This window comes from Mastigoproctus giganteus, chromosome 6, assembly GCF_048544385.1.
Source record: "Mastigoproctus giganteus isolate SK-2022 chromosome 6, ASM4854438v1, whole genome shotgun sequence".
In the NCBI taxonomy this organism is placed as follows: Eukaryota; Metazoa; Arthropoda; class Arachnida; order Uropygi; family Thelyphonidae; genus Mastigoproctus; species Mastigoproctus giganteus.
In genome coordinates, this window is record NC_143580.1 from 119,032,032 (window position 1) to 119,059,075 (window position 27,044).

The window sequence follows — 27,044 nt, forward strand, 5'->3', positions numbered from 1 at the left end:
TTGAGTAGGGGTGCCGTTATTAAAAAAAGGTTGAAAAGCACTGCATTAGCCTATCAGTTGTCACATGAATTCAGTATATTTTCTGCCGAACTTTTAATAACTCAGGTTACACTGAATTGCATTGAGTTCTCTGATATTAACAACAGCATAATTTTCACAAATTCTTTAAGTGCACTTCAAGTACTAAGAAACATAATGAATATCACCCATCCACGAAAGGAATAGTCACCTCTTTGCATACCTTATCAGAAGTTGGGAAAAACATGTACTTCTCCTGGGACCCAGGAAATATGGAAATTCAGTATATTTTCCGCCGAACTTTTAATAACTCAGGTTACACTGAATTGCATTGAGTTCTCTGATATTAACAACAGCATAATTTTCACAGATTCTTTAAGTGCACTTCAAGTACTAAGAAACATAATGAATATCATCCATCCACCCAGACATGAAAGGAATAGTCACCTCTTTACATACCTTATCAGAAGTTGGGTAAAACATGTACTTCTCCTGGGACCCAGGAAATATGGAAATTCCTGGAATTGAACTAGCGGACAATGCTGCCAAATCAGCTCACCTACCACCCGAGAACACGCGGAAAGTACCTCATCAAGACAATCGACCAATAATCCAGGAAAAATGAAGATAATTGAAAATGAAGAAAAATGATGATTGTTGAAGATAAACATAAAAAAACAGGCACCCAGGGTGGATGGGATCTATCCACTTATATTAAAGGAGGCAGCAAAGGAAGTAAGCAGTCCGTTAGCCATAATTATGAGAGCTTCTTTGGACTCAGGGGAGGTACCCATGGACTGGAGATGTGCAAATGTGACCCCAATTCACAAAGGAGAATTAAAGGGCGACACAAGTAATTGCAGACCTCTTAGTTTATCTTCTGTTCCAGAGAAATTAATAGAGGCACTGGTTAAAGAAGCACTGCAGGATCATCTAGACAAGACTTCAGTTATAGCTCAGACACAGCAAGGTTTTGTTAAGGGAAAGTCTTGCCTGACCAATTTGATTGGATACTATGATGTGGTCACAAAGGAACTGGATGCAGGGAATAATTTTGATATCATATATTTGGATCATAGAAAGGCTTTTGATACTGTTGCACATGGAAGACTGCTGCACAAATTGGAGCAGTGTGGCATTGGAGACAAATTGCTGCTATCGATAAAGGGATGGTTTTAGTGGGAGAAGACAGGGAGTGGTAATCAGTGGACACTGCTCGTCGTGGACTAATGTTATTAGTGAAGTCCCTCAGGGTTCAGAGTTGGGTCCATTGTTGTTTTCTGTATTTATAAATGATATTGATGATGGTATATCAAGCTTAATGTCCAAGTTTGCAGACGATATGAAGGTTGGCAGGGTTGTTAAGGAGACTAATGACAGTACGCTGCTGCAACAGTATCTATAAAAGTTGAGCAGATGGCAAATGAAGTATAACATTGACAAACGTAAAGTACTACATATGGAAAGCAGTAATCCCAGAGTAACGTATCAACTCTGTGGTACCACAATGACAGTGGTAGAGAATGAAAAGGACCTGAGGGTAATTGTGCAGGTAGATATGAAATTTTCTGAGCAGTGCAGATGGTCTGCAAGAGTAGCTCATAGTGTCTTGTCAATGATATACAGGAATTTTTCTAGCAGGGATAAGGAGGTGATTATCCCCTTATATAAGGCAATGGTCAGGCCACACCTTGAGTACTATATACAGGTCTGGAGGCCTCATTTTAAAAAAGATAAAGAGCTGTTGGAATGAGTACAGAGAAGGGCAACAAGATTAGTGAATGGAACAAAGGGTTGCTCTTATGAAGAAAGGCTTTAGTTTTGCAAATGACAGTGTATGGAGACTTAGGCACCTGCGAGGTGATCTGATTGAGGTGTATAAAGCCTTGAATGATTTGAGCATGTTCAATGCTGATGGGATTCTTCCTCTTGCTCAGAATAATCGTCTGAGAGTGCATAAATTCAAATTGATGAAACGCAGATGTAGGCTAGATGTGTGGAAGTTTGCCTTTAGCCAGCGGGTAGTTGAGTGCTGGAACAGACTTCCATCCTTTGTTGTGGAAGTTGATAGCCTAAATAAATTTAAGCCTGGGCTGGGCAGGTATTTGGAACGAACGGAGGGGTGAAATGGGAGTGTTTTTTTTTTTTTTTTTTTTTGGCTGATGCTGCATAAGCTTACTTTCTTGCATCATGTGCCTCTACTAATGCTAAAATGCATGAGCCGATGGCAGTTATCATGGGAAAATCAACCTAACAATAAGCTTCTAAGTATCAAGCCAAACCTTGAGCGATAACCTTCCAACATCAGGAGGTAATATTCGCTAGACTGCGAATAGGTCGCACAAATATCACTTATGGTTATGTTTTAAGAGGAGAGATACCACCAGATCAGTGTCATCACTGCAACACTATGCTTTCAGTGAAAACATTCTTGTTGAATGCACAAAATATACAAGAGAACGCCAGAATCTTTGCACTCCAGCCACAACAATAAACCCTTATACACTTACTTTGCTTTTGAATAATGGAACAAATTTCTCAAGCATTTTTACCTTTCTCAAAATGATTAAAGTATATCACTTCCTTTAGTTAGTTACAAACTTGCAAAAAACTGTATCAGAAAGTACTGTTTTTTGCAATTAGCTCTATCTGAGTCTACCATGTGTATAGCACACTATGGCCTAATAAATCCCTAAACAAAGAAACCTTGTGAACCCCTGCATGCAGCCAAAGAACCTCCATAGAAATCACACATGCGCGCGCACACACACACACACAAAATCTTGCAGCAGTAAGCCTCATAGAACAACTACATGGAATTCTAGAAAGCCACTATACTATACACCTGTTGGGTAGTCAGAGAGTTCATCAACCAATGATAGTAACTGGACATTAAAACCACCCCATCAACCTGGTATCAGTACCCATCGTGGGATGTAGAAAAATGTATTGGGAGAAGAGAGAGAGAATAATAATATGACGTACTGTCAGGGGTAAAAGATATTCAATCATAGAGGTGACTGCAGTGGTCTTAGACAGTTTTTAAATTCTTTTAAGTAGAATCAACTGATGACATTACCAAATTGTAAATGGGAAACATTCAGGAAAGTAACCATAGAATTTAGTAAGATTTTTATCCTAAGAGAACCCAATACCCACTGCTAATACTGATTTCATCTTACAGAATTACATTGAAGAATACATTGATATCATTCTTATTTCTATACAACAGCCTTAGTGGCAGAATTTGATTTTCATTTTTGAATCATTTCAAAGGCCAAGTAAATAGCAGATTTGCCAATACATCAGATAATCACAAGCAATAACTGCTGATTCTGAAGGAAAAAAATAATAAATTTCACTTAGCAGCTCTCAAAAGTCAATCTTATCACCATATATACTTGACTGTTGAAAGTGTACCGGGCTTGGAATATTTACTATATATCCTTTGTGTCCAAGTTTATTAAATGAGTATTTTTTTTTTTTAGTAAAAAAAAATGTCTGGCTATTATTATTGTTTTTTATAGTATTTCTAATAAACTGTTCACTAGGCTTTAAATATTTTTTATGCAAATTTTGGTTACAAACCAACATTGCAAATGGACATATTATACTTATTCTAGGCATGAATCCTATTTAATCTTTTCCATTTTAAACGAAAATATGATATTTATATGATATGCAAATATATTGTTAATGGGCAAAGTTGGTGAATAACATTTGATTTTTTATAAAAATTATTAATTTATTTTATTGCTTTCTTGGTTTCTGTTTTAGATCTTGGCATTTTCAGGCGAATGTATCACACCTTTCTGAATGACCTATTTATTCACTTTGTACGGCCTATGTATGTGGTATGTATCCTGTTTATATTTCTGTGTTATATTTTTATACTTTGTTTTGTTTTTTTTAACTTTATGATTATCATAACTTGCATGAGAATATCTTTTGCAAGTTATGATAATTTTATGAATTTTATTTTAAAGGTAGTGTAATTTATTTATGAATAATTATTTACTTCAATCTTATTCCAAGTTTTTACCTTCAAAACTTTTTTTTAGGGGAGACAAAATTAAAGTTTGCAAACAGTTACAGGTGGACACTTTATCAGTTTTAAGTTTGTTTTTTTTTTTTTTGTTTTTTTTTTATGTGTGCGTAGATGTCATCCCTGATGATTGGCTTTGCCTTTAAGATCCAGTAAATACTGTAGGGTAATGGTTCTCAAACTTTTTAATGTGCAGACACCCTAAATCCATTATGAAAAATTCCCGGCACCCCCAGCACTGGTTTCAATGGACGCTGGCAGAATATTTTGTAAGGTGGTGCCATTTCAAATACAGTGTATGAGACGGACAGCTCGGCTGTTCCGTATATGTACATAAACACTGATGCAGTCAGCAATTATTTCATGACGACTTCTAATTTACACAGTTGCATGAAAATCAACCACCTTTTGTAGGGATGGCCACGATGTAAGTTAATGCTAAATTTGACGTCGCGGTACCCCTATAAAGAGTAAGCAGCACCCACTTTGAGAATCACTGCTGTAGGGGATTGTAATCACAATCCCCTACAATTGTTTAATTTGTTTATGATAGAATGTGAAATGTGTGTTGCATTTCATACACTGTGATTATAAAGTATTGCAAAATGTTGAGTGAATATTATGTTGTTAGGGGTGTGCAGTGATGTGAAAACAATGACTTTTATTACTAAGAGAAAAGAAATCAAATGTGGTGGTGTAGAAGTTTTGTTGGCACAAGGGCAACTGAGGCCAAAATGCGCCTGTTCAAATATTTGGAACGGTACCAGAGTTTGCCTTATTTGGTATTAAATACATTCATAAAGTCTAATTTGTTTGAGATAAGTGAAAAGCTCATCCAGATTAGCATTGTTTCCCAATAGGTAGGTTAGTGATAAAGGTTCTTGCATTTGAGACAGAGAGAGGAAGGTAGCATTTCTGATAAGGGAATAATATGAACAGTCTAACAGAATATGTCGAACTATAAGTTGTGATGAATAATGCGTGCATATAGGAGGGTCATCACCCATGAGCAGGAACAAGTGGGTCTCAAATGTGCCTGAAATGTAACACATTGTGTGTATAACTTAATTTGTTATTAATAATGACAAACTAATACGGGGGCAGGGAGTCATCTGGTTTCGTGCAGATATCCCATTCAATTAGGTTCATAGCCTTTTCCATCGTGTTGATGAAGGTTATGTCTGGTCTGTTGTGCTGGATCATATTGTCTGTTATTATGCCACAGTTCCAATATAGTCTGTGAATACAGGTCTCTAGTATGACATGAAGCTGATACTTTTAATACATTAAATGCTCTTTGATCAGCTGATATTTTTACACTAGCTTCTGATGTATTATCCTGGCCGTGTCTGTGAGTATATTCCATCTGTGTGTTCATCCTGCAGTGATGTGCTGGATTGTTTCTGAGGCAAAGGGACATCAACATCTGTTCCGGGTAAAATAATGGAGTCACTGGTTAAAGATGCATTGCAGTATCATCTAGACAAGACTGCAGCAATAATTCAGACACAGCATGGGTTTGTTAAGGGAAAGTCTTGTCTGACAAATTTGATAAGATATTATGATGTGGTTACAAAGGAACTGGATGCAAAAAATAATTTTGATATCATATATTTGGATTTCAGGAAAGCTTTTGACACTGTTGCGCATGGAAGACTATTGTACAAATTGGAGCAGAATGGTATTAAGACAATGGATAAAAGGATGGTTAAGTGGGAGAAGACAGAGGGTGGTAATCAATGGGTGCTGTTCTTCGTGGACTAATGTTATTAGTGGAGTCCCACAGGGTTCGGTGTTGAGTCCACTGTTGTTTTGTATATTTATCAATGATATTGATGATGTTTAATGATGCAAACTTCGACATCAGGCTTAATGTCGAAGTTTGCAGATGATATAAAGGTTGACAGGGTTGTTAATGACAGTAATGGCAGTGTGCTACTGCAACAGGATCTAGATAATTTGGGTAGATGGGCTAAGAAGTGGCAACTGAAGTTTAACCTTGACAAATGCAAAGTACTGCATATGGGTACTGTGTGGTACTACACTTAAGGTGGTAGAAAATGAAAAAGACCTGGGAGTAATTGTGCAGTCAGATATGAAGTTTTCTGAGCAATGCAGACAGGCTGCCAGGGCAGGTCATGGGGTTTTGTCAATGATATACAGGAATTTTGCTAGCAGGGAAAATGAGGTGATTGTCCCTCTGTATAAGGCAATGGTCAGGCCACACCTTGAGTACTGCGTACAGGTCTGGAGGCCTCATTTTAGGAAGGATGTCAATTTGCTTGAGCGTGTACAGAGAAGGGCAACAAGATTGGTGAGGGGAATGAAGGGATCCTCTTACCAAGAGAGTCTTAAGTTCTGCAAATTGCAGTGGCTGGAGACTAGGCACCTGCACGGTGATCTGATTGAGGTGCATAAGGCTTTGAATGGGTTGAGCACGCTGAATTCTGATGGGATCCTTCCATTTGTTCAGATTATGAACCTAAAGGGGCATAAATTAAAATTAATGCGGAAATTTGCCTTTAGCAGCGGGTGGTTAATTGCTGGAACAAACTTCAATCTGTCGTTGTGGAAGTTGATAGGTTGAATAAATTTATGGAGGAACTGGACAGGCATTTGGAGGGAATGGTGTGTTTTTTTTTTTTTTTTTGGCTGATGCTGCATAAGCTCATATAAGCGGCACTTGCTTTCTTGCATCACATGCCACTACTACAACATGTGTCATCTGTTATTCCTGGGTCACTGGAGATGTAGTTCCTGGTGTTGTTTATCTGTTCTTAGATGGCAAGCATGAATCTTTCAGTCTTGGGAATCATCATCATCATCATCATCAGCCATTTTCAATCCACTGCAGGATGAAGGCCTCTCCAGCAACTTTCCAGTTCCTTCTGTTTTGAGCACTGGCCATCCATTTACTACTCAAAAACTCATGAATTTCATCTATCCATCTCCGCCTTTGTCTTCCAGGTTTTCTTCTAGCTCCTCTTGGGTACCATTCTGTTATTTTCTTAGTCCATCTGTCATCATGTCTTCGAGCTATGTGTCCTGCCCAAGACCATTTTAGTTCTTTAGTTTTGATAAGAATGTCCTTTACTTGAGTTTGCTGCCTAATCCATGTGTTTCTCTTCTTATCTAACAGTCTGATTCCCAATATAATTCGTTCCATTCTTCGCTGTGTAGTTCTTAGCTTCTCTTCCATTCTTTTGGTGAGTGCCCAAGTTTCACTTCCATAAGTCATGGTGGGGAGTATACATTGATTCATTATTTTACGTTTCAGACAAACTGGGATATTGCTCTTCAGTATGTGACTATATTTCCTGAATGCTATCCATCCAAAATTTATTCTTCTCTTGACTTCCAGCCATTTATCATTATTACAGCTAATAACTTGTCCCAGATAAGTATATGACTCCACCTTTTCAATTACTGCTCCTTCAATCATTATTTCCCTTTCCGTAGCATACTTGTTCATCATTACTTTTGTTTTAGCCATATTCATCTTTAGTCCAAAATCCTTACTAACTGTGCATAACTGATTAAGATTTTCCTCTAATTCTTTGGGATCGTGGCTTATGACCATAATGTCATCTGCAAATCGTAAATGGTTTAGGTACTCTCCGTCCACATTGACTCCTTTCTGCGACCAGTCTAATCTTCTGAAAGCTTCCTCAAGGGCAGCAGTAAACAGCTTCGGAGATATTGTGTCTCCTTGTCGAACTCCTTTCTCGATTTTAAATTTGCTACTGTCTTTGTCTAGTCTAATAAAGGATGTAGCACTCTCATATATTTTCTTCAAAATCATAATATATGGAGTATCTATGCCTTGTCTTTCCAGTGCCCGAAACATTGCCTTATGCTGTATGGAGTCAAATGCCTTTTCATAATCCACAAATGCCAGGCATAATGGTGTTTTATATTCATTCGCTTTCTCCATTAGCTGTGATATTACGTGAAGGTGATCCATAGTTGAGAATCCTGTCCTAAAGCCAGCTTGCTCTTTCGGTTGATTCTCATCAAGTATTCTTTCTAATCTGTTAGTAATGACCCTTGTGAACAACTTGTAGATATGGGATAACAAGCTAATTGATCTATAATTTCCAATTTCTGATTTATCTCCTTTCTTATGCAGCAAAACTATGATTGCATTATTCCACTGCTTAGGCATCACACCTTTTCTAATGCACTTTGTGAAGAGCCTTGCCAGTTTTTCTGTTATGTCTCTTCCTCCCAATTTTAACAACTCTACAGTAACTTCATCTTCCCCTGGGGTTTTCCGATTCTTCATTTTCTTCAATGCATGTTCTACCTCATCAGGAAGAATATCGGGTATGTCGTATGTGTTGCTACTTTGCAATCCATGTTCCCCACTGCTGGTATCATTCCCTCGCTCCTTGTATAATTCTCTATAGTATTCTTCTGCTATTTGAATTATGCCTTCTCTGCTGTTTATAAGTACACCATTGCTATTCTTCAATTTCAGTATCATTTGTCTTTCTGTATTACTGCTCATGGCTGCTGATTTAAATCCTTTGTTTTCCCTTAATGCTTGTTCTACTTTTCTTGTGTTAAATCTTCTTATGTCCTCTCTGAGTCTCTTTCTAATGGCTTTGCATAACTCAGTATACTCAATTTTCTCCCTGTCAGTGTTTTTCTTGCTCTTCATTTGTCGTCTTTGGTTCATCATGACAAGTGTTCCTTGACTAATTTTTTCTTCTTTGGATTTCTGTTTCCCTATAGGTTTCTTGGGCTTTATCACTTTCAGAAAGTTGTAATATTCCTCGTCGATATCTTGGTCCTGAGCAGTCTGCAGAAGCTCAAACTTGTTCTTAAGTTCCAGTACATACTGCTTTTTCTCCTCCTCTGTTATTTCAAAGACCTTTGTATTATTTACTCGAGTCAGTTTTTTCCTTTCCTTTCCTACATCTATATCAAGTGTACATCTTACCATTCTGTGATCACTTCCAACATTTACCTTATTCAGGACTGTAACATCATTCACAATATATCTTCTGTTAGTGAGGATGAAGTCGATTTCATTAGTTGTTAATCCATTTGGACTTTTTCATGTCCACTTTCTGTTCACCCTTTTCTTGAAAAAAGTGTTCATTACTGACAGTCCTTGAGATTCTGCAAATTCTACAAGTCTTTCACCTCTTTTATTTCTTTCACCAATTCCAAAATTTCCTATAGTTCCTCTTTCTGCGCTGTTTTGCCTTTTTCCAACCTTAGCATTGAAGTCCCCCATAATAATAGTGTAGTGGGTTTTCTGCTCATCTAGAAGACTCTCAATTTCAGTGTACATTTCTTCAACCTCTTCATCATCATGGCTCGATGTTGGTGCATAAATCATTATAATCTTTAGCTTATACCTCTTAGAAATCTTGAATATTAGTCTTGACACCCTTGGTGATGCACTTTTGAATTCCAAAATGTTGTTTTTAAAATCTTTATGGACCAGAAACCCAACTCCACCTTCACTCCTTTCATTGTTTCCATTGGTGTACAGCAGATTTCCACTTGACAAACTTATAAGTGATTCATTTCTTCTTCTTGTTTCAGCCAAACCGATGATATTCCAATTCACATTTTCTAATTCCTTTTCCAGCTGTAATATCCTGTCTTCACCGATGAGTGATCGTACGTTATAACAGGCCAAGTTCAATTTCCGTGCATGGCAGCCTGGTCGTACCCAGAGATTCTTAGCACCCTCTGCTTCCACTCTGATCCTCTCGCTGCCGTAAGAGGGAGAGTGAAAGCTGCTGGGGACTGAGGGCCATTTGTATTGTTGTGCTCTCATTGCTGGAGGGTTTGGTCTTTTCCTCTTCACGCTGACCAGGCGTCTTGAAGAGAACCACTCTACACGTTCGTTGCCACCTAAGTGACGTAACAGGGCTTACCATCGAGAAGGTGTGCATGAGTGGATTTTAGGGAGGCAGGCCAACCGGACTTCTCCTAAATCTTCTGTAATAGAGATATTGGATCCATCAGTGTTTTAGGCTGAGTGTCTGATAACACACAGGATACCTGTTCCCCTCTAAGTCTTGGGAAAGAGCCTTCCTTTTGTGAGTCAAGCATTGGAAGCCATCTAATCTGTGTTGCATTGATGGAGGCCATTGTAGTGTCTACCATGGAGTGTCTTCTTCACCCATCTTTCTGACTTTGTTTCTTCTGTCTGTGTTAGTGTGGTTGGGGTAAAGTGTTTTGGGTTATTTGTCTATCTTATGGCTTGGTAGATTGTTGCTGTGTTTTTCTGGAAGTAATCGCACAGATTCTTAATCAATAAGGCCATGATATGATGAGATCATGCAGTCCCCTCCTTTCTTTACAGGCTATGGTCATTTCCCGATGGCTGACTTTGGGTGGTGTTAGCGGCTCTTAAACATTATTCTGGTCAATATCATTATCTTCTCGAGCTCTGTGTTGGTCCAATTTATGATACTGAAGGAGTATGTTAATAGTGGGACTGTGAAAGTGTTTGATTGTGACCATGTTCCTACCATTCAGCTTTGATTTTAGCAGGCTTCTCACTCTCTGATGGTATTACTCAGTCAAGTGGTCCTTGATCTCCTTGTGTTCTGACTGGTGAGTCTTTATCATCCCCAGATATTTGTGTGTCTCACTCACTCTAGCTTCAATCTGTTCACTGATCTTCAGCTGGTGGTTTTGTCTAACTAGATGTCCTTGATGTAATCATTGGGTCTTGCAATTGTTTAAGCCAAACTGCATCCTAATGTAAGTGCTGAACTCTTTGGATGACTGAGTTCAGCACTGATTTCAGATGCAATTTATACAGAAGATATATAATCAATATAGAAGAGTAGCTGTTGGAGTTTATTCTCAATTTCAGTATAGACTTTCATGTCATCCAAGCACATCAATTAAAGAGAGTTTGGAGGTTCTTCCTCCTTTCTTTTTTTGGGTATATCCATACTTGCTGTTATTGGGCATGGTGGACAACCGGTTGAGTGATAGACAAGAACCATAGTAGGCTCAGGGCATCTCCCTGAAAGATTCCTCTTCTTTATTATTATTATTATTAGCTATATGGTGCAAGGAAGCCTGAGGCTTGTGCTGCACCAGCCAAAAAAAAATTCCCGAGTAACCCTAAGGGAGGGGGAGAGAGAGAGAGAGAGAGAGAGAGAGAGAGAGAGAGAGAGAGAGAGAGAGAGAAGTAAAAGGGAATTATCAAGAAAGAGAAGAATAATGATGATCTTCTGATGGTTATTGGTCTGGTCATGACGTTCTTGACCTTGATGGTGGTCCTCCAGTTTGCCATGTTTGCTTCTAGGAAGTATTCAGTGTCGGGTTGACTTTGTGGATCTTCAGTGTCTCTATCAGCCAGCTATGGGGTTCTTGCTCTCCAAGTAGTGGGATCTTAGTTATGCAGCTGGTCAGGATCCTGTACATTGTTGGGAAACAGGTGATTAGTCTGTATTTTGCCAGGTTTGCAGTGTCTTTGTCCTTCCGGCTGGTGATTCCTTCAGTCAGTGACTATAGAATTGTGTCGGGTGCCTTATTATTTGGATGAACTGCTCTGCTATGTACCTGTGTTTGCAGCTGAACTTCTTGTACCAATAGTTGTGGATGTTATCTATTCCTGGAGTTTGCAGTTGTGGGATTTCCTGATCGACTTCTTCCTTTCTAGATCTGTCCAGGGGCATGACTTTTATGGCTAACTACACTGCTCTGCAGGTTGCCCCAGAATTCCTTGAGTACCTTTTGTTTGGGAGGTCTGTTGCCTTCCTTCTCCTTTTGTCCAAATTTCCTATAGAAGGCTCTTTGATTTTCATCAAATATCCTGTTTTATTGTTTTCCTCTGGGCACCCTCCCTGTAATGGCAAGGTCTCTTGCTGAATGCTAGAAGTTTATTATTATTGTTGTTGTTGCTGTTATATTATTTCTCTTTGATGGGGAGGACAGGAACTGGTACCAAGTGCACAGGGTGGTTATGTCCAGTTTTGCTATTGGTCGAAGAACTCTGACTGTACTGATTGTAACTTTCTCGAATTCTCTGTACAGAGAACACCTACAAGTAGTATTTGTGGAGACCAACTGCCTCTATGCTCTTGTGTAGGCGACTTTGACACCATACCATTGATTTGCGCAATGATTGTGATGGTCGCTATCTGTTGCATATGCCACATCCCTTTGATCTCCTGCTTTAGGTCTGTGTACTTCCTTATCTTTTCCTTGTTGGTTTTCTGGAGGTTGGTAGTGTTGGGCACCGCTAAGTTTATCAGATAGGTAGCCTTTTCCTTTTTGTCGACAAGGGTTATGTGTAGTCTGTTGTGGATTGGCATTTGGCACAGACCCAGTACAGCTTGTGGGTTGGGGTCTCTAGTATGGTATGGAGTTCATATTTGTAAAATGGTACACTTTCTACCAGTTGATTGCAGAAAGTGTACCATTTTACACTTTCTACCTGTTGATTGCAGAAAGTGTAAAATGGTACACTTTCTGCAATCAACCGGTATTTCCTTAATAACGTCTGATGTATTATCCTGGCTACCTGGTCATGCCTGGGTGATTTCCCTGCATCCTGCAATGACATTTGAGATAATTTCTGAGCATAGGTGTCATTATTTACATGTGTCATCTGTCACTCCGGCCTCCTTGGCAGTTTGTTTTCTATAGTTTCTGGTGTTGATTGCCTGGTCTTGGATGGTGAGCAGGAATCCTTCTGTCTCGGGGAAGATTGTCACGCTCATGAGCCATGCATTGGAAGCCATTTTATATTTGTGGTCTTGACTGAGGTCATAGTAATGTCTGCCACAATGTGTCTTATTTGACCATCTCTTTAGCTTTATTTGTTCTATTTGAGCGAGAGGGTCTCCTCATTTAAGTTGAGTGGGGTATGTGGCTTGACTTTCTTCCTTATGGCCTGGTAGAGTGAGGCTGTGTTTTTCTGGAAGTAATCTTTCAGGTTCACTATCAGCACTATCAGTTTCTTCCATTGCTAGGTGAGGTCTGTCCAGCCCCTTCCTCCTTTCCACACTGTCAGTCTCTCTCTGGCTGACTTGAGTAATATTGCCAGCTCTTGGTCATCATTGTCCTTATATTTCTCATAATATCCTCCTGCTTGGTGTTAGTCCAATCTATGGTTCCGAAGGAGTATGTTAGCACTGAAAGGAATGTAGTAAATATAGTAGGGAATATAGTAAAACCATTGTTTATGGTTTTACTATATTCCCTCCATTCAGCTTTGCATTGAGCATGTATCTGAGTATCTGATGGTATTCTTCAGTCAGGCAGGTCTTGATCTACTTGTGCTGTTGAGCCTTCATCATCCCAGATGTTTGTAGTCCCCCCCCCCCGGTCATGGCTTTGATCTCTTTACAAGTTTGCTGCTGGTAGTTTCAGCTGACGTCTCCTGATTGAATCAGTTGGTCTTGAATTTCTCGTGGCCAATTTCCATTCTGATATCGTTGCCAAGTTTTTCAGTGATACAGAGTAGCTGCTGGAGTCACTTCTAAATTGCTTTGAGCATGTTGGATAGCAAGTTGAGTGTTAGACAAAACCTCGGTGAGCTCTGGGCATCTCCCGTGGGAGTTGTTCCAGTTGGTTTCTTCTAGGAAGTTTGTCACTGCCGGATTGACTTTGTAAATCTTCAGCATCTCTGTTAGCCACCTTTGTGGTAGAGAGTTAAATGCCTTGCGGAAATTGATATAGTACAGGCCATGTACAGGTTGCGGTGTTTCTTCTAGGCTTGCTCTATAACTGTGGTACCAATGGTTAATTGCTCCTTGCATCCTTTGCCCATCCGTTTGCATCTCTTCTTTTCAGCCATAATGTTCTGCTTCTCCATGTCTTAATTATGCAGCTGGTCAGGACCTTGTACATCATTGGGAGACAGGAGATCAGCCTGAATTTCATAGGGTTTCTTGTATCTTTGTCCTTAGTCTTCATCTGTGTGATTCCTTGTGTAAGAAACTCTGGGATTGTCTCTGGGTGACATGTCATCCACGTGACATGCTCTGCTAGTTGCCCTTTAGTGTGCACATGAACTTCTTGTACCAGTAGTTGTGGATATTATCTATTCTTGGGGTTTGCCAGTTGTGAGACTCTGATTGACTGTTGTACTTCTTCCTCCCAAATCTTCCATTCTGTTATCTCCTGTACATCCTTAATTTTATTTTGTTCCAGTTCTGTCCAGATGGTTTGGATGTTATGTCTTACTTCACTGCCCAATATGGGCAGTGAAGTAAGACCCAGAACTCCTCAATCTTTCCCATCCCAGTGAAGTTGACCCAGAACTCCTCAATCTTTCCCATCTTGTTCAGTACTTCTGTAGAAGGAACTTTGGTTTTCATCAAATACACTGTTGTTTATTTTCCTCTGTTACTTCTCTGATCGCTATCTTTGTAAAGGTGTAGTGTCTTGAGTGCAAGGAGGTTCTGCTTTATCATGTCTAAGTATTCTGTTATTTTCTGATTTTTGGTCTCGTGTTTGCTGTGGATGTTCTCTCTTGAGGATTCTCTTTACTTTTTCAATCAACTTCTAATGCCTATTACCACATTGATATATCATTGACGTATCTTGACCCTTAAATCTTCTGTATTCTGCCAAAGTTTTTTTTCCCCCATGCATGTATTTTCTTGTGTTTTTTTTTTTTTTTTTTTTTGTTTGTTTGTTTCTTCTGGTGTCTCGCTTCTCTTCTGTTGATCCTATTGCCTGTTACAGCAGAACAGTATACTACTATGTGGACAGCCTTTAACATTTTACCATTGTTGTGAGCCTAATGTAGTATTATTTGCCAGTTGAGGTGGTCTGTGATTTGCCACAGGATTCTATTAGATCTGCTTCGGTATGGCATGGGTCTTGATGGGGTCAATTCCATTGAATTCTGTTATGGCTTTCTTCCACTCGTCTTCTATTCTGGATATCGTAACCTCATCTGTTTCTGCTTCAGTTGCTCTTGGTTGTATTTATTGCTCCTCCTCCTCATCTGGTTCTGTGTTCTCCATATTCTTTGTTCTTTTCAGTTGGTTGCTCATATCCTGCTTGATTTTTTCCAAGATTGCACAAGCTATCCGGTTCTCTGTGACAATGGTCATTCTCTGGTCTGCCATTTGCTGTTCAGTGACCCAAACATCTGGGAATCGTTCCAACCACTTGTTTACTCGTATATATATACACTCGTCCTGTACATTGTCAAATCGGTCTCTAGGTTGGTTACTTTGTAGTTTGTTCTCATGATGAACATATTCATTTCAATACTCCACTTCATGCATTGCTGTTTTCTTCCTTCCTGGGTGGTCACTAGTGCAGTTGCACAGAAATCATTTCCAGTTGGTTGGGTTGTATGGTCTTGCCCTTCCTTTGTGGTAGCCATATGGGGGACAGTGCCACTTGCTCCACTGCCTTCCTTAGGAGACTCTCCAACTTTCTGCACCCCTTTGCCTAAGGCCTGAATGCAAGTGACTTATCTTGTGCTGCACTCAGTGCATTATGTTCATTACTTCTCTTTGACATCATCATTAATCTATGGAGGTGGACTTGTTTAGCTTCAACTTGCATTCAGTGGTAGTGTACCACTGGATGCAAGCTGAAGCTTTTTATCCCTCCTTAATGTTTTTTTTTTTTTAACCATAACAGGTACTGCCACCAAGTGCATGGGATGGTGTACGGTTACTATTATTATTATTATTACTGTTGATCGGGGAACTCTTACTATCCTATATGTGTTCAGAATTGTGGCTTTTTAGAGTACCACGTAAGTGTTTTTTTGAACATAGCAGACCTATTGCTGCTATGTTCTTATGGAGGCTGGAGGCTCTTTGGCACCATACCAGTGGTTGATACAGTGATTGGGATGGTCATTACTTGTTCCCTATGCCATATTTTTCTGACCTATGTTAGGTCTGTGTACTTACTGATCTTTTCCTCATAGGTTTTTTTGGAGGTTGCTGGTCTTGGGCACTGCTGTGCAGATCAGATAGGTAGCTATTCCTTTCTTGGCAATGAGGGTTTATGTCTGATCTGTCATGGTGGATAATCTTGTCTGTTATTATGGCACAGTCCCGGTATAGTTTGTGAGTAGGGGTCTCTAGTACTGCCTATTTGTATTACAAATACAAACCTCAAGCTGTACTAGACACCTTCTTTAATAATTTCTCTAATATACTTTCTTTATTTTTGCACTAGTTTCTAATGTATTATCCTGACTACCTGGTCATGTCTGTGAGTGTACTCTATCTGGGTGATCACCCTGCATCCACGATGATGTACTGGATTGTTTCTGGGACGGGACTAGGCCTCATCGACATGTGTCACTCCTGGCTTCTTGGTGATATATTTCCTGTATAGGCGAGCACAATTCCTTTGGTCTCAGAGAAGAGTGTCCCATTTGTGAGCCATTTGTTACAAGCTGTCTTATCTATGTAGTCACGATGGAGGTCATTGTACTGTCTGCCATGGAGTGCCTTCTTTGCCCAACTTTCTTTCTTTCTTTCTTCTCTCTGTGTGAATAGAGTCTCCTTGTTAAGGTTTTGTTTTGTACACCATTTGTTTATCTTTCTTATGGCTTGCTAAATTGACACTTTTGCTGGAAGTATCCTGAAGGTCCTTAATTGCCTTCTCTTGTTCAATGAGGTCATGCAATCACCTCCCTCCTTCCTTCTGGGTTATGGTCAGTCCCCTGATGGCCCATTTCAGATGCTGTTGGCAACTCTTGGTAATCATTACCCTGGTGTTGGTCCAATTTACTATCATGATGGAGTATGTTAGTACTGGGACTGCATAAGTGTTTATGGCTGTGACAGTGTTCGTACCAGTCAGCTTTGATTTTAACAGTCTCCTCAGTCTCTGATAGTATTTCTCAGTCAGTCAGGCCGTGATTTCCTTTTCTTGTAACTGGTGGGCCTCCATCATCGCCAGATAATTGTAGATCTCTCTGTCATGTCTTCCATATCTTCACCGGTCTTCAGCTTGTAGTTTCAACCAACTCTACGTCCTTGATGCAGTCCATGGTTCTTGTGTTTATCTGGGACAAACTGCATCCTGATCAGTGCTGAACCCTTCAGTGATCCAGAGTAGCATTTGGAATTGATTCTCTGTGTATATCAGGTGTGAGGGGTGTACAGATTCTTCTTCCCTTCTTTCAGAGTATATCCGTACTTGCTGTTGTTGACCATTGTGGACAGTGGGTTGTGTATTAGACAGGACCATATGTTACAGTACGTAACATACAGTTCTGTCTAATACACAACAGTATGTTACTTGAAATTTTAACAGTTAATTGGATCAAATTAGCATAAAATCACATTCATGACCCAGTTGCACTAAAACTACCTGCAGTCCTTTTGAGTAATGTATGCAGATGCAAATTGCATGATCAAGCCTATATGTTGACATATGTCTGACCTATTTTACTGCACTTCTTGTGCAGTAAAATAGGTCAAAATGTGACAGGCAATTATACTGCAGTCACAGTATAGATTTGGTAAGGGGCAATCTTGTCTGACCAATCAGGTTGGATACCATGATGTAGTAACAAAGGAACTGGATGCAAAAAATAGTTTTTGATATTATGTACTTGGATTTCACAAAAAGATTTTGATACTGTTGCATATCAAAGACTGCTATACAAATTGGAGCAGTGTAACATTAAGAGCAAGCTACTGCTATGGACTATAGATAAAGGGATGGTTCAGTGGGAGAAGGCAAAGTAGTTATCAGTGGACACTGCTCTTCATGGACTGATGTTATTAGCTGATTCCCCCAGGGGTCACTGAGGGGTCATTGTTGCCTTCTATATTCAAAAAATAGCAGGGGCTTAATTTTTCAGTACAGAAGGTGAGTACTGAAAAATTAAGCCCTTGCTATTTTTTGAATTTAGTCCAATAAAACAGTACTTTAAGACATACTATAACTTCTAAGTGTCTTCTATATTTATTGTTGATATTTATGAAGGTACATCAGGCTTAATGTCTAAATTTGCAGTTGACACAAAGATTTACAGTGGGGGGGGGTGATAGTGATCAAGATTACTACTGCAACAAGATCTAGAAAAATTAGGCACATAGGCTGAGAAATGGCAGTTGAACATTGACAATGCAGGGTACTGAATGTGGGTAATTCCATATGAAAGGATAGTGGAAAATGAAAAAGACCTGGATGTAATTGTGCAGTCAGGTATTGAAGTTCTGTGAGAAATGCAGGTGGCCTGCCAAGACAGCTCATAGTTTCGTCAATGATACACAGGAACTTTTTTAACAGGGATAAGGAGAATGATTATCTTATTGTACAAGATATGTTTAAGCCATTGCCTTGTATAAGGCTGTGGTTAAGCCACATCTTCAGTACTGTATTTATATCCTTCCCAAAAAGGCCTAATTTTAGGAAGGATATAAATCTGCTGGAATGGGTGCAAAAAAGGGTAACAAGATTAGTGAAGAAATGAAAGGGTAACTAGGCACCTGCAAGATAATCTGATTGAGGTGTTTAATGGATTGAGAAAGCTCAATGCTGACATTGTTCTTCCTGTTGCTCACACATGAGGGTGTATGAATTCAAATTGAAGAAGGATGAATATAAAATTGAATACAGAATAGATTATGGAGGTTTACCTACAACCAGCAGGCAGTTGATTGTTGGAACAAACTTATATTTATTGTTGTCAAAATCAGTAGTTTGAATAAATTCAGTGAAGAACTAGACAAACATTTTGGAGAATAGATGGGTGATATGGGGCAGCTTTTTTTTTTTTTTTTCTTACTGTTGCTTTATAAACTTGCTTTCTTGCATTATTTGCACTACTACTACTATGAGGGCTGTTCAATAAAGAATGATTGTAATTTTTCATGAACAATCGTATGGCTTCCTATTTCTGGCTAAGCTGCATCAATAGCAAATGTGAAGTTAACTCATCTGCATGGTGTGACATTGGTGGTTGGTAAAGTTTATTCCTGTTCAGTTTCGCCTACATAACAATAGGCAAGACATGTGAGGAACAGTATGCTGCTCTCAAACTTTCTATCTCAAGAAAACATCAGCTGAAGAGTAGGAAATTCATAGCAACTGCTCAATTGTCTCATACTTACTACGGAGGCGATCAGTAGGCGCCTCCGTAGCCAGGTGGGAAGGAGCAGCAGTGCGTAGCACACGCTTCTTGATTAGACCGGGGTTCGATCCCGTCACCACCAAATATGGAAAGGTCAGGGAATGACCACCGCATATTCCCAGAGCAATATGGCCTTAGTTGTTAATGCTCCTAAAAATCAAATAACAAACAAATATGATCAGTAAAGTTATGCCTGGTCAGTTATGCCTACATAACAATAGACATGACATGCGAAGAACAGTATGCTGCTCTCAAATTTTGTTTCCCTCTCAAGAAAACATCAGCTGAAGAGTGAGATTTTATAAAAGGCTTATGGTGAATCTATGCTTACATAATAGTACAGCTTGCAGGTGGTTTAATCACAAAAATCAGCAGTACTGGAGCTCCAACCACTGCTGTCACCACCGAACCCATAATCACCAAAATTGTGAGAGAAGATCGCCATATAACAGTAAGGCAACTGACTGGTGATGTTAAGAATATCAGTAGGAGGCATGTATAGTATTCTCTGTGACCATTTGCATATGACATGCATTTGTGCACGCTGGGTACCAAGAGGCATCTCCGTAGCCAGGTGGGAAGAAGCAGCAGTGCGTACCACATGCTTCTTGATTAGACCGGGGTTCGAGCCCGTTACCACTAAATACGGAGGATGCGGAAAGGTCATGGAATGACCACCGCATATCCCGGAGCAATATGGTCTTAGTTGCTAATGCTCCTAAAAAAAAACCAAATAACAATAATAACCAAATAACCAAATAGCTGGGTACCAAGGCTGCTCACACCTTGGTAGCAGCAAGTTTGCATGGAGGTTTGTCAGGAGCTTCAACGGATGGTTATTGGAGATGATGAGGTTCTGCACAAAGTGATAATGGCAGATGAGACATGGCTTCATCATTTCAACCCAGAGAGTAAGCAGCAAATCTGTTTGGAAGTCTGTATCATTGCCAACAATGAAAAAGCAAAAGTTGTGGCTTCTGCAGGAAAGGTTATTCCGTCGTCTTTTAAAAAATTTTTTTTTTTTTATATTGAATGGTTTATTAGCATGTTGTGCCATGTCATATGACTGTTATGGGACCTTACTATAGAACTACACACTTTCAGATCACATTCATTGCAAGCGATGACAACTGCATACAGCTAGGTGGATGCTGCATCTCGACAATGTGAGACCTCACATCACTCGTACTGTCGCCAAGTGCTTATCCAGCATTAATGTCAGATGCGATCCTCATCCACCCTACAGCTCTGTCCTTGTACCCTGTGATTTTTTTATTTTTTTATTTACAAAGTTAAAGAAGCTTTAAAGAAGACTTTTCCAGTTGTTAGAAGAATTTGTAAAGATAACAGAGGTGATTCTTAAATGCACAAATTTATGTTTTTGAAGAATGACTGGAAGCTGTTGAAGTAAGTGCATGGGGACTACTTTGAAAAGGACCATAAAAATATGGATGATTAATAAGGGATACAACATGGGGGGAAATGACAATCGTTTTTTTGTTGAACACCCCCCCATAATACTAATAATGCCTTTCTGGAAGCAATCAAAGCCAGTTGATACCTAATAGAATATCCAAACAATTTCACAGACAAAAAAAATTCTAGCTAAGCTAATGTTGAAAGCATACTGTACTAATAAACATTCTTATGCTTTTATTTTAATATAAAATGTCTATGTTATCAGTGAAATTTAATTTCTAGTGCAATGTGGACTTTACAAAAAATTTCCTACTTTTTCTGAAAAATCTTTTTTCTTTTTTTTTTTTTCCTATTTTTTTGCAAAAAACCTCTCGATTTTCACTTATTTTGGAAAAAAATTTTTATGTTTTCCTTCGTCTTACAAACGCCTGGACTCTAGCTTTTTGAAAGTCAAAATTTGACAGCTTGGAAGATTAAACATGGAAATAGACAACAAAATAAGCAAATTTTTTTATTTTAAACAAATTTATTTGTACAAAAGTGAAATTAGCCAAAAATGATGATGATGATGATGATATCCACTAGATATTAGTTAACCAACTAATATCAAATCAAAAGTGATTGAAGCAAATATAAATAAATCTTTATTTGTCCTACCAAAATTAGAATATAGGTGTACATTGGTAAGAGACAAATTCCCTTCACGGCAGAAAATACCAGGGGATAAAGTGGTATGGCATGTAGGAAGAGTGGGAGAAGTGAGGTTACCTAAACAGATATTCCGGGTAAAAATTAATGGTGCCAAGTAAACATTAGAGGGTTAATAAGATTTATATTTTAATATAATCTTATAACCCTGTAATAGAAAAAATAACTACTGAACTTTTTTATTAGGTTACTGAAATAACATCATCATAATCTAAAACAGTCCTTTGGGCTAAAAGCCTTTTGTTGATTTTTTAGTCCAGAGGACTGATTTTAGATTATGATGATGATGTTATTTCAAAAATCTAATAAAAAGAAGTTCAGTAGTTTTTTCTGAATAAGTATTTTGCTTGGTTTATAAAAAACAACTTTTTTTTCTTTTTTTTTTGTGATTTTAAAATCTCTGGCTTCTAAATGTATTTAAAAAAAAGGCGGTAAACTGAACGAAGAACCCTCTTTATCCTATTTAATTAAATTTTTTCTGCTTTTAATTGTGATCTTAATTTTATAAGAAAAGTAATCATTTTGTTTACATTTTTATGTAGTAATTTAGTAACATTTTATATTTATTATTTTTTCTAATTAATGAAAAGGATCGACTTGTACTTCTCATTCTTGCCAACTGTATCAACTGGTCCTTGTAAGTATTCTGGGATAATAATTTATGAAAATTTAATTATTATTTCATAGTTGTGGAGAAATAATTTTTTGTTTTTAATTTAGAAGTCAATTAAAAGCTGCAAGGACAGAAGAAGAACATTAGTTTGTGATTTTTTTTGTTAATATACAAAGTATTTCATAATGAAATAATGTACGTTCAGAATCTTGTGGCATAACAACAGTTTATTTAATAAAGAATCTGCTATCGCCTAGACGCAGAATAATACAATGCTTCATGAATAACAGAACTCAGCATTTTATGTGGTTTCAATGTGAGATTCAACTCATCTATTTATTTATTTTTATTTATTTATTTTTAACATATAAGATACACAACAGGCATGTGACCAGTTAAAGTGTATAACAGAGTAGAAAAAAAGATAACAGAACAAAGATTTACAAAACATAAAAATAATACACTTTGTACAATGAAAGTTCATTCAAACGGAAAAAGTCCCATTTGCGGAAATAAAAAAGATATTCATGATGCCAAGTCCAGCACCATGAAAAATTGCAGAGAGCAGGTTGCTGCAGGAGACATCATCATCATCACACACACGAATTAATTAGGACATCTTTAGCCCAGAACTCATCTGTCAATCAGTGAATCAACTCCAAATAGTTCTGTGAAACTGTTTCTTGTTCACAGCCATATCCAAGTCAAACTTGTTCATGAGTGGCAATGTTCTTTTGAAGAAGGAGTTCCTGGATATCTCTAATCTAGAGTTACAATGTGGAATGTAGTCTTCTGTCTAGTAGCCACCGCTGGAGTGTGAAGGTCAATATGGCATAGAAGATCCGGTAGGTAGGTAGGTTGAACCAGCAAAGATATGGTTGTTGTTATTTGGTTTTTAGGAGCATTAGCAACTAAAGCCATATTGCTCCGGGGATATGCGGTGGTCATTCCCTGACCTTTCCACATCCTCTGTATTTGGTGGTCATGGGCTCGAACCCCGGTCTAATCAAGAAGTGTGTGCTACGCACTGCTGCTCCTGCCCACCTGGCTACGGAGGTGCTGAAGATAGGGTACAACAGTTTTAAATCAAGAATAGTTCGCTGAGTTTCCAGAGATTGAAGCTTGATTGAATCTAGTTGCATTACTGTTCTAATGTAGCTTTTCACAAGAAAATGAGAAAAAAACAATGCAACTATGGCTTTGCCATTAAATATAGAATTTTTAAAACAATTCTGTGATTTGTACTTAATTTTATTTTTCATCTCTAATGTGCAGTGCATGAAAAGAAATGTGAAAATAAATGAAGCATTTCAAAATGATGTAGTTCAGTAATGAACCATCCTGATCTCTGGCCATTTATTTATCTTGTAATTAGGACTCCATTATACGTCCAATGTCCATTTGGCTGATATTGGCCAAACATGGAACAAGTTTGACCAGAGCTATATTGAAATTTAACACATTATATAGGGTTATTTAAAATTCACACAACCCAAAAATGAAAGAGCTAATTTCTCTCATTTTGGTAATCATACACAATTCTTATGAAACAACATGGGGCAACACTGAATGCAGAATAGTGGTTGTAAGATTTAGTTAACCAACTAAATCTTACAATTCACCAATTTGTTCATGAAAAAGCCATAGTGACACATTCCCTGTATGAATTTAGCATTAGCATTAGTAGAGGCATATGATGCAAGAAAGCAAGCTTATGCAGCATCAGACAAAAAAAAAAAAAAAAAACCTTCCGCTTCACCCCTCCGTTTGTTCGAAATATCTGTCCAGCTGAGCCTTAAATTTATTTAGGCTATCAACTTCCACAACAAGGGATGGAAGACTGTTCCACCAACCGACTACCCACTGACTAAAGGCAAATTTCCGCACATCTATCCTACATCTGTCTTTCCTCAAATTGAATTTATGCCCTCTCAGGTGATTATTCTGAGCAAGAGGCAGTATCCCATCAGCATTGAGCATGCTCAAACCATTCAAGGCTTTGTACACCTCTATCAGATCACCTCGCCGGTGCCTAGTCTCCAGACTCTGTAATTTGCAAAACTTAAGCCTTTCTTCGTAAAAGCAACCCTTCGTTCCGTTCACTAACCTTGTTGCCCTTCTCTGTACTCGATCCAGCAGCTCTACATCCTTCTTGAACTGAGGCCTCCAGACCTGTATACAGTACTCAAGGTGCAGCCTGACCATTGCCTTATACAAGGGAATAATCACCTCCTTATCCCTGCTAGAAAAGACACCATGAGCTACTCTTGCAGCTCGTCTGCACTACTCAGAGAACTTCATATCTGCCTGCACAATTACCCCCAGGTCCTTTTTATTCTCTACCACTGTCAGTGTAGTACCACAGAGTTGATACATTGCTTTGGGGTTGCTGTTTCCCATATGTAGTACTTTACATTTGTGAATGTTAAACTTCATTTGCCACCTCTCAGCCCATCTGCTCAACCTTTCCAGATCCTGTTGCAGAAGCATAGTGTTAGTAGCGTCCTTAACAACCCTGCCAACCTTTGTATCGTCTGCAAACTTGGACATTAAGCTTCATATACCATCATCAGTATTATTTATAAATACAGAAAACAACAATGGACCCAACACTGAACCCTAAGGGCCTCCACTAATAACATTAGTCCACGATGAGCAGTGTCCATTAATTACCACTCTCTGTCTTCTGCCACTCAACCATCCCTTTATCCATAGCAACAATTTGCCACCAATGCCACACTGCTCCGATTTGTGCAGCAGCCTTCCATGTGCAACAGTATCAAAAGCCTTTTTAAGATCCAAATATAATATCAAATTATTCCCTGCATCCAATTCTTTTGTGACTACATCATAGTATCCAATCAAATTGGTCAGGCAAGACCTTCCCTTAACAAAACCATGCTGTGTCTGAGCTATAACTGAATTCTTGTCAAGATGATCCTGCAGTGCTTCTTTAACCAGTGCTTCCATTAATTTTCCTGCAACAGAAGTTAAACTCACAGGTCTATAATTACTTATGTCAGCCTTTGATCCTCCTTTGTGAATTGGGGTTACATTTGCACATCTCCAGTTTGTGGGTACCTCCCTGAGTCCAAGGAAGCTCTCATAATTATGGCTAACGGATTGCTTACTTCCTTTGCTGCCTCCTTTAATATAACTGGATAGATCCCATCCACCCCAGGTGCCTTTCTTGTATTTATCTTCAACAATTTCTCCTCCACTTTACTCTCAATTATTACAAGATCATCTAGCTCACTGCCAGTGTTTACTTCATCTATGGCATTCCCCTTCCTGAATAACTCCTCATGTGTGAATGTAGATGCAAAATATTGCCCCTCGATGTGGGCACCTGTACATGGTGAGGGGACCTCCCAGTGACGCTGCTGGACTTCCAGACTAGCAACACTGGGATCTAACGCCCATACCTTGGTTCCAGGGTTACATCTTTGGAATCCGGCGTGTGCAGCCGTGCGCCGTGACCCGTGGAATGCGGAAAGGGGGATCCTGGTGGTTGAGGGGCCCAGCCTTAATACACCACTTTGGCCCCTGCTTCGACAAGACGGGAGGTCCCGGACCGGCCCGACTGGGATCAATCGGCAGGTGGTTTTTTACTGCTAGGGTCAACTGCGTTCCAAGTCTCTCTCCCTATGGTCCTGGGAAGGGATAAAGACTTATTGGTAACGTGGGTATGGTGTTCTAAGCGAACTCGGCATCCCATTCGTGTACGCAGTATACCTGCTAGTTCACGAGTGGGTGTCGCCTCGTATGGCTCCGTGTTGGGTGAGGTACTTAGGCATCAGACACTTTCTCTTTACTCATATGAGTAATTTAAATCCCCTTTCTTCTGGGGCCCCAACAAGGCCCCTACCTAATCGAGACGATGACAAAGAAAACACCTCTGCAAAAAGAGCCAGGACTGAGGATACACCACCACCATCAGTGACACCGCTTTTCCTCATTCTCCCTTCCATCGGCGAACAGTCAATTGGACAGATTTCACCCTTCTTTTCCAGAAATAATTAGAAGGGTTGGCAGGTTCACCAAAATCCGTTAAACGACTGCATTCTGGCGATCTTTTGGTCGAAGCTTCCAGCACAAAACAAGCTGAAAAATTCTTGAACTCTACATCCATAGGGGGAATACCTATCACCGTAACCCCCCACAAAACTCTGAATTCTTCACGTGGTGTTTATCAGATTGGGACTTTCTTCATGTTTCTGAAGAAGAGATCTGCTCTGAATTGAAAGACCAAGGAGTGACAGCTGTGAAAAGAATATCGATACGAAAGGATGGGAATCTCGTCCCTACCTGAGTTCTTATCCTCACGTTCAATACCCCATGGCCTCCAAGTTCCATCAAGGCAGGCTATCTAAACTGCCCAGTGAGGATTTACATCCCAAACCCACTGAGGTGTTTTAGATGCCAAAAATACGGCCACTCACAAACATCTTGTCGTGGTAACCCTGCCTGTGCTCGATGTGGTGTTAAAGACCATGAGAGCAAGGAATGTTCAGCTTCAAAACCGATCTGTATTAATTGCCAAGGAGAGCACCCCGCCTATTCTCGAGAATGCCAGCGGTGGAAGGATGAAAAAGAAATCCAAAAACTGAAAACAGAGCTGAATATTTCCTACCCAGAGGCCAGAAAACGTATCCAACCAATAAATAGTGGAAAACCTTCATATGCTCAGAAGGTTTCTGCAAAGTGCACTATCGGCACTTTGCAGAAAGTTCGGTGGTATAGTCATCTCAAACTGAGATGACTATACCACCGAAAGAGTCATTCACTCCGATTGCACCCTATTTATTGAATTCACAAAAGCCCACCAAAAAAACACAATCAGTTGCCACTCCTATATCTGTACCTCCTAGTGCTCCTCCACTACCAAAACCAAGTGGTAAAAAAGAGCGAAAACGTTCGGAAGAGTCATCCGTAATACCAGAAACAATGGATGTAGAGAACAAGGAGGTACAGGATGAATCAGTCTTGGAACTCTTTGCGGAGGAAGAAATGGATACGGGGCAGCGTCCATTCTTCCCCAAAAAAGGTAAAGCCAAGACTGATAAAAGTAAGCCCTCAGCACCTCGGAAGCCGCCTGATGGACCCACCTAGCAAATAATGGCTAAATTCCTACAATGGAATTGTGGATTCCGCCGAAATACTGATGACATCAAGGCCCT

At 39.3% G+C, this 27,044-nt stretch overlaps 1 protein-coding gene across 1 annotated transcript in view; it reads left to right on the forward strand.

The window, feature by feature from the left end:
* Positions 1-27,044, forward strand: part of LOC150084535 (SID1 transmembrane family member 1-like) — a 222,965-nt gene that overhangs the window by 94,515 nt on the left and 101,406 nt on the right. The window contains exons 6-7 of the mRNA XM_090376278.1: positions 3,796-3,872; positions 21,842-21,888. Coding sequence (XP_090232404.1) covers positions 3,796-3,872; positions 21,842-21,888 — 124 coding nt within the window. The remainder of the gene's footprint in view (positions 1-3,795; positions 3,873-21,841; positions 21,889-27,044) is intronic.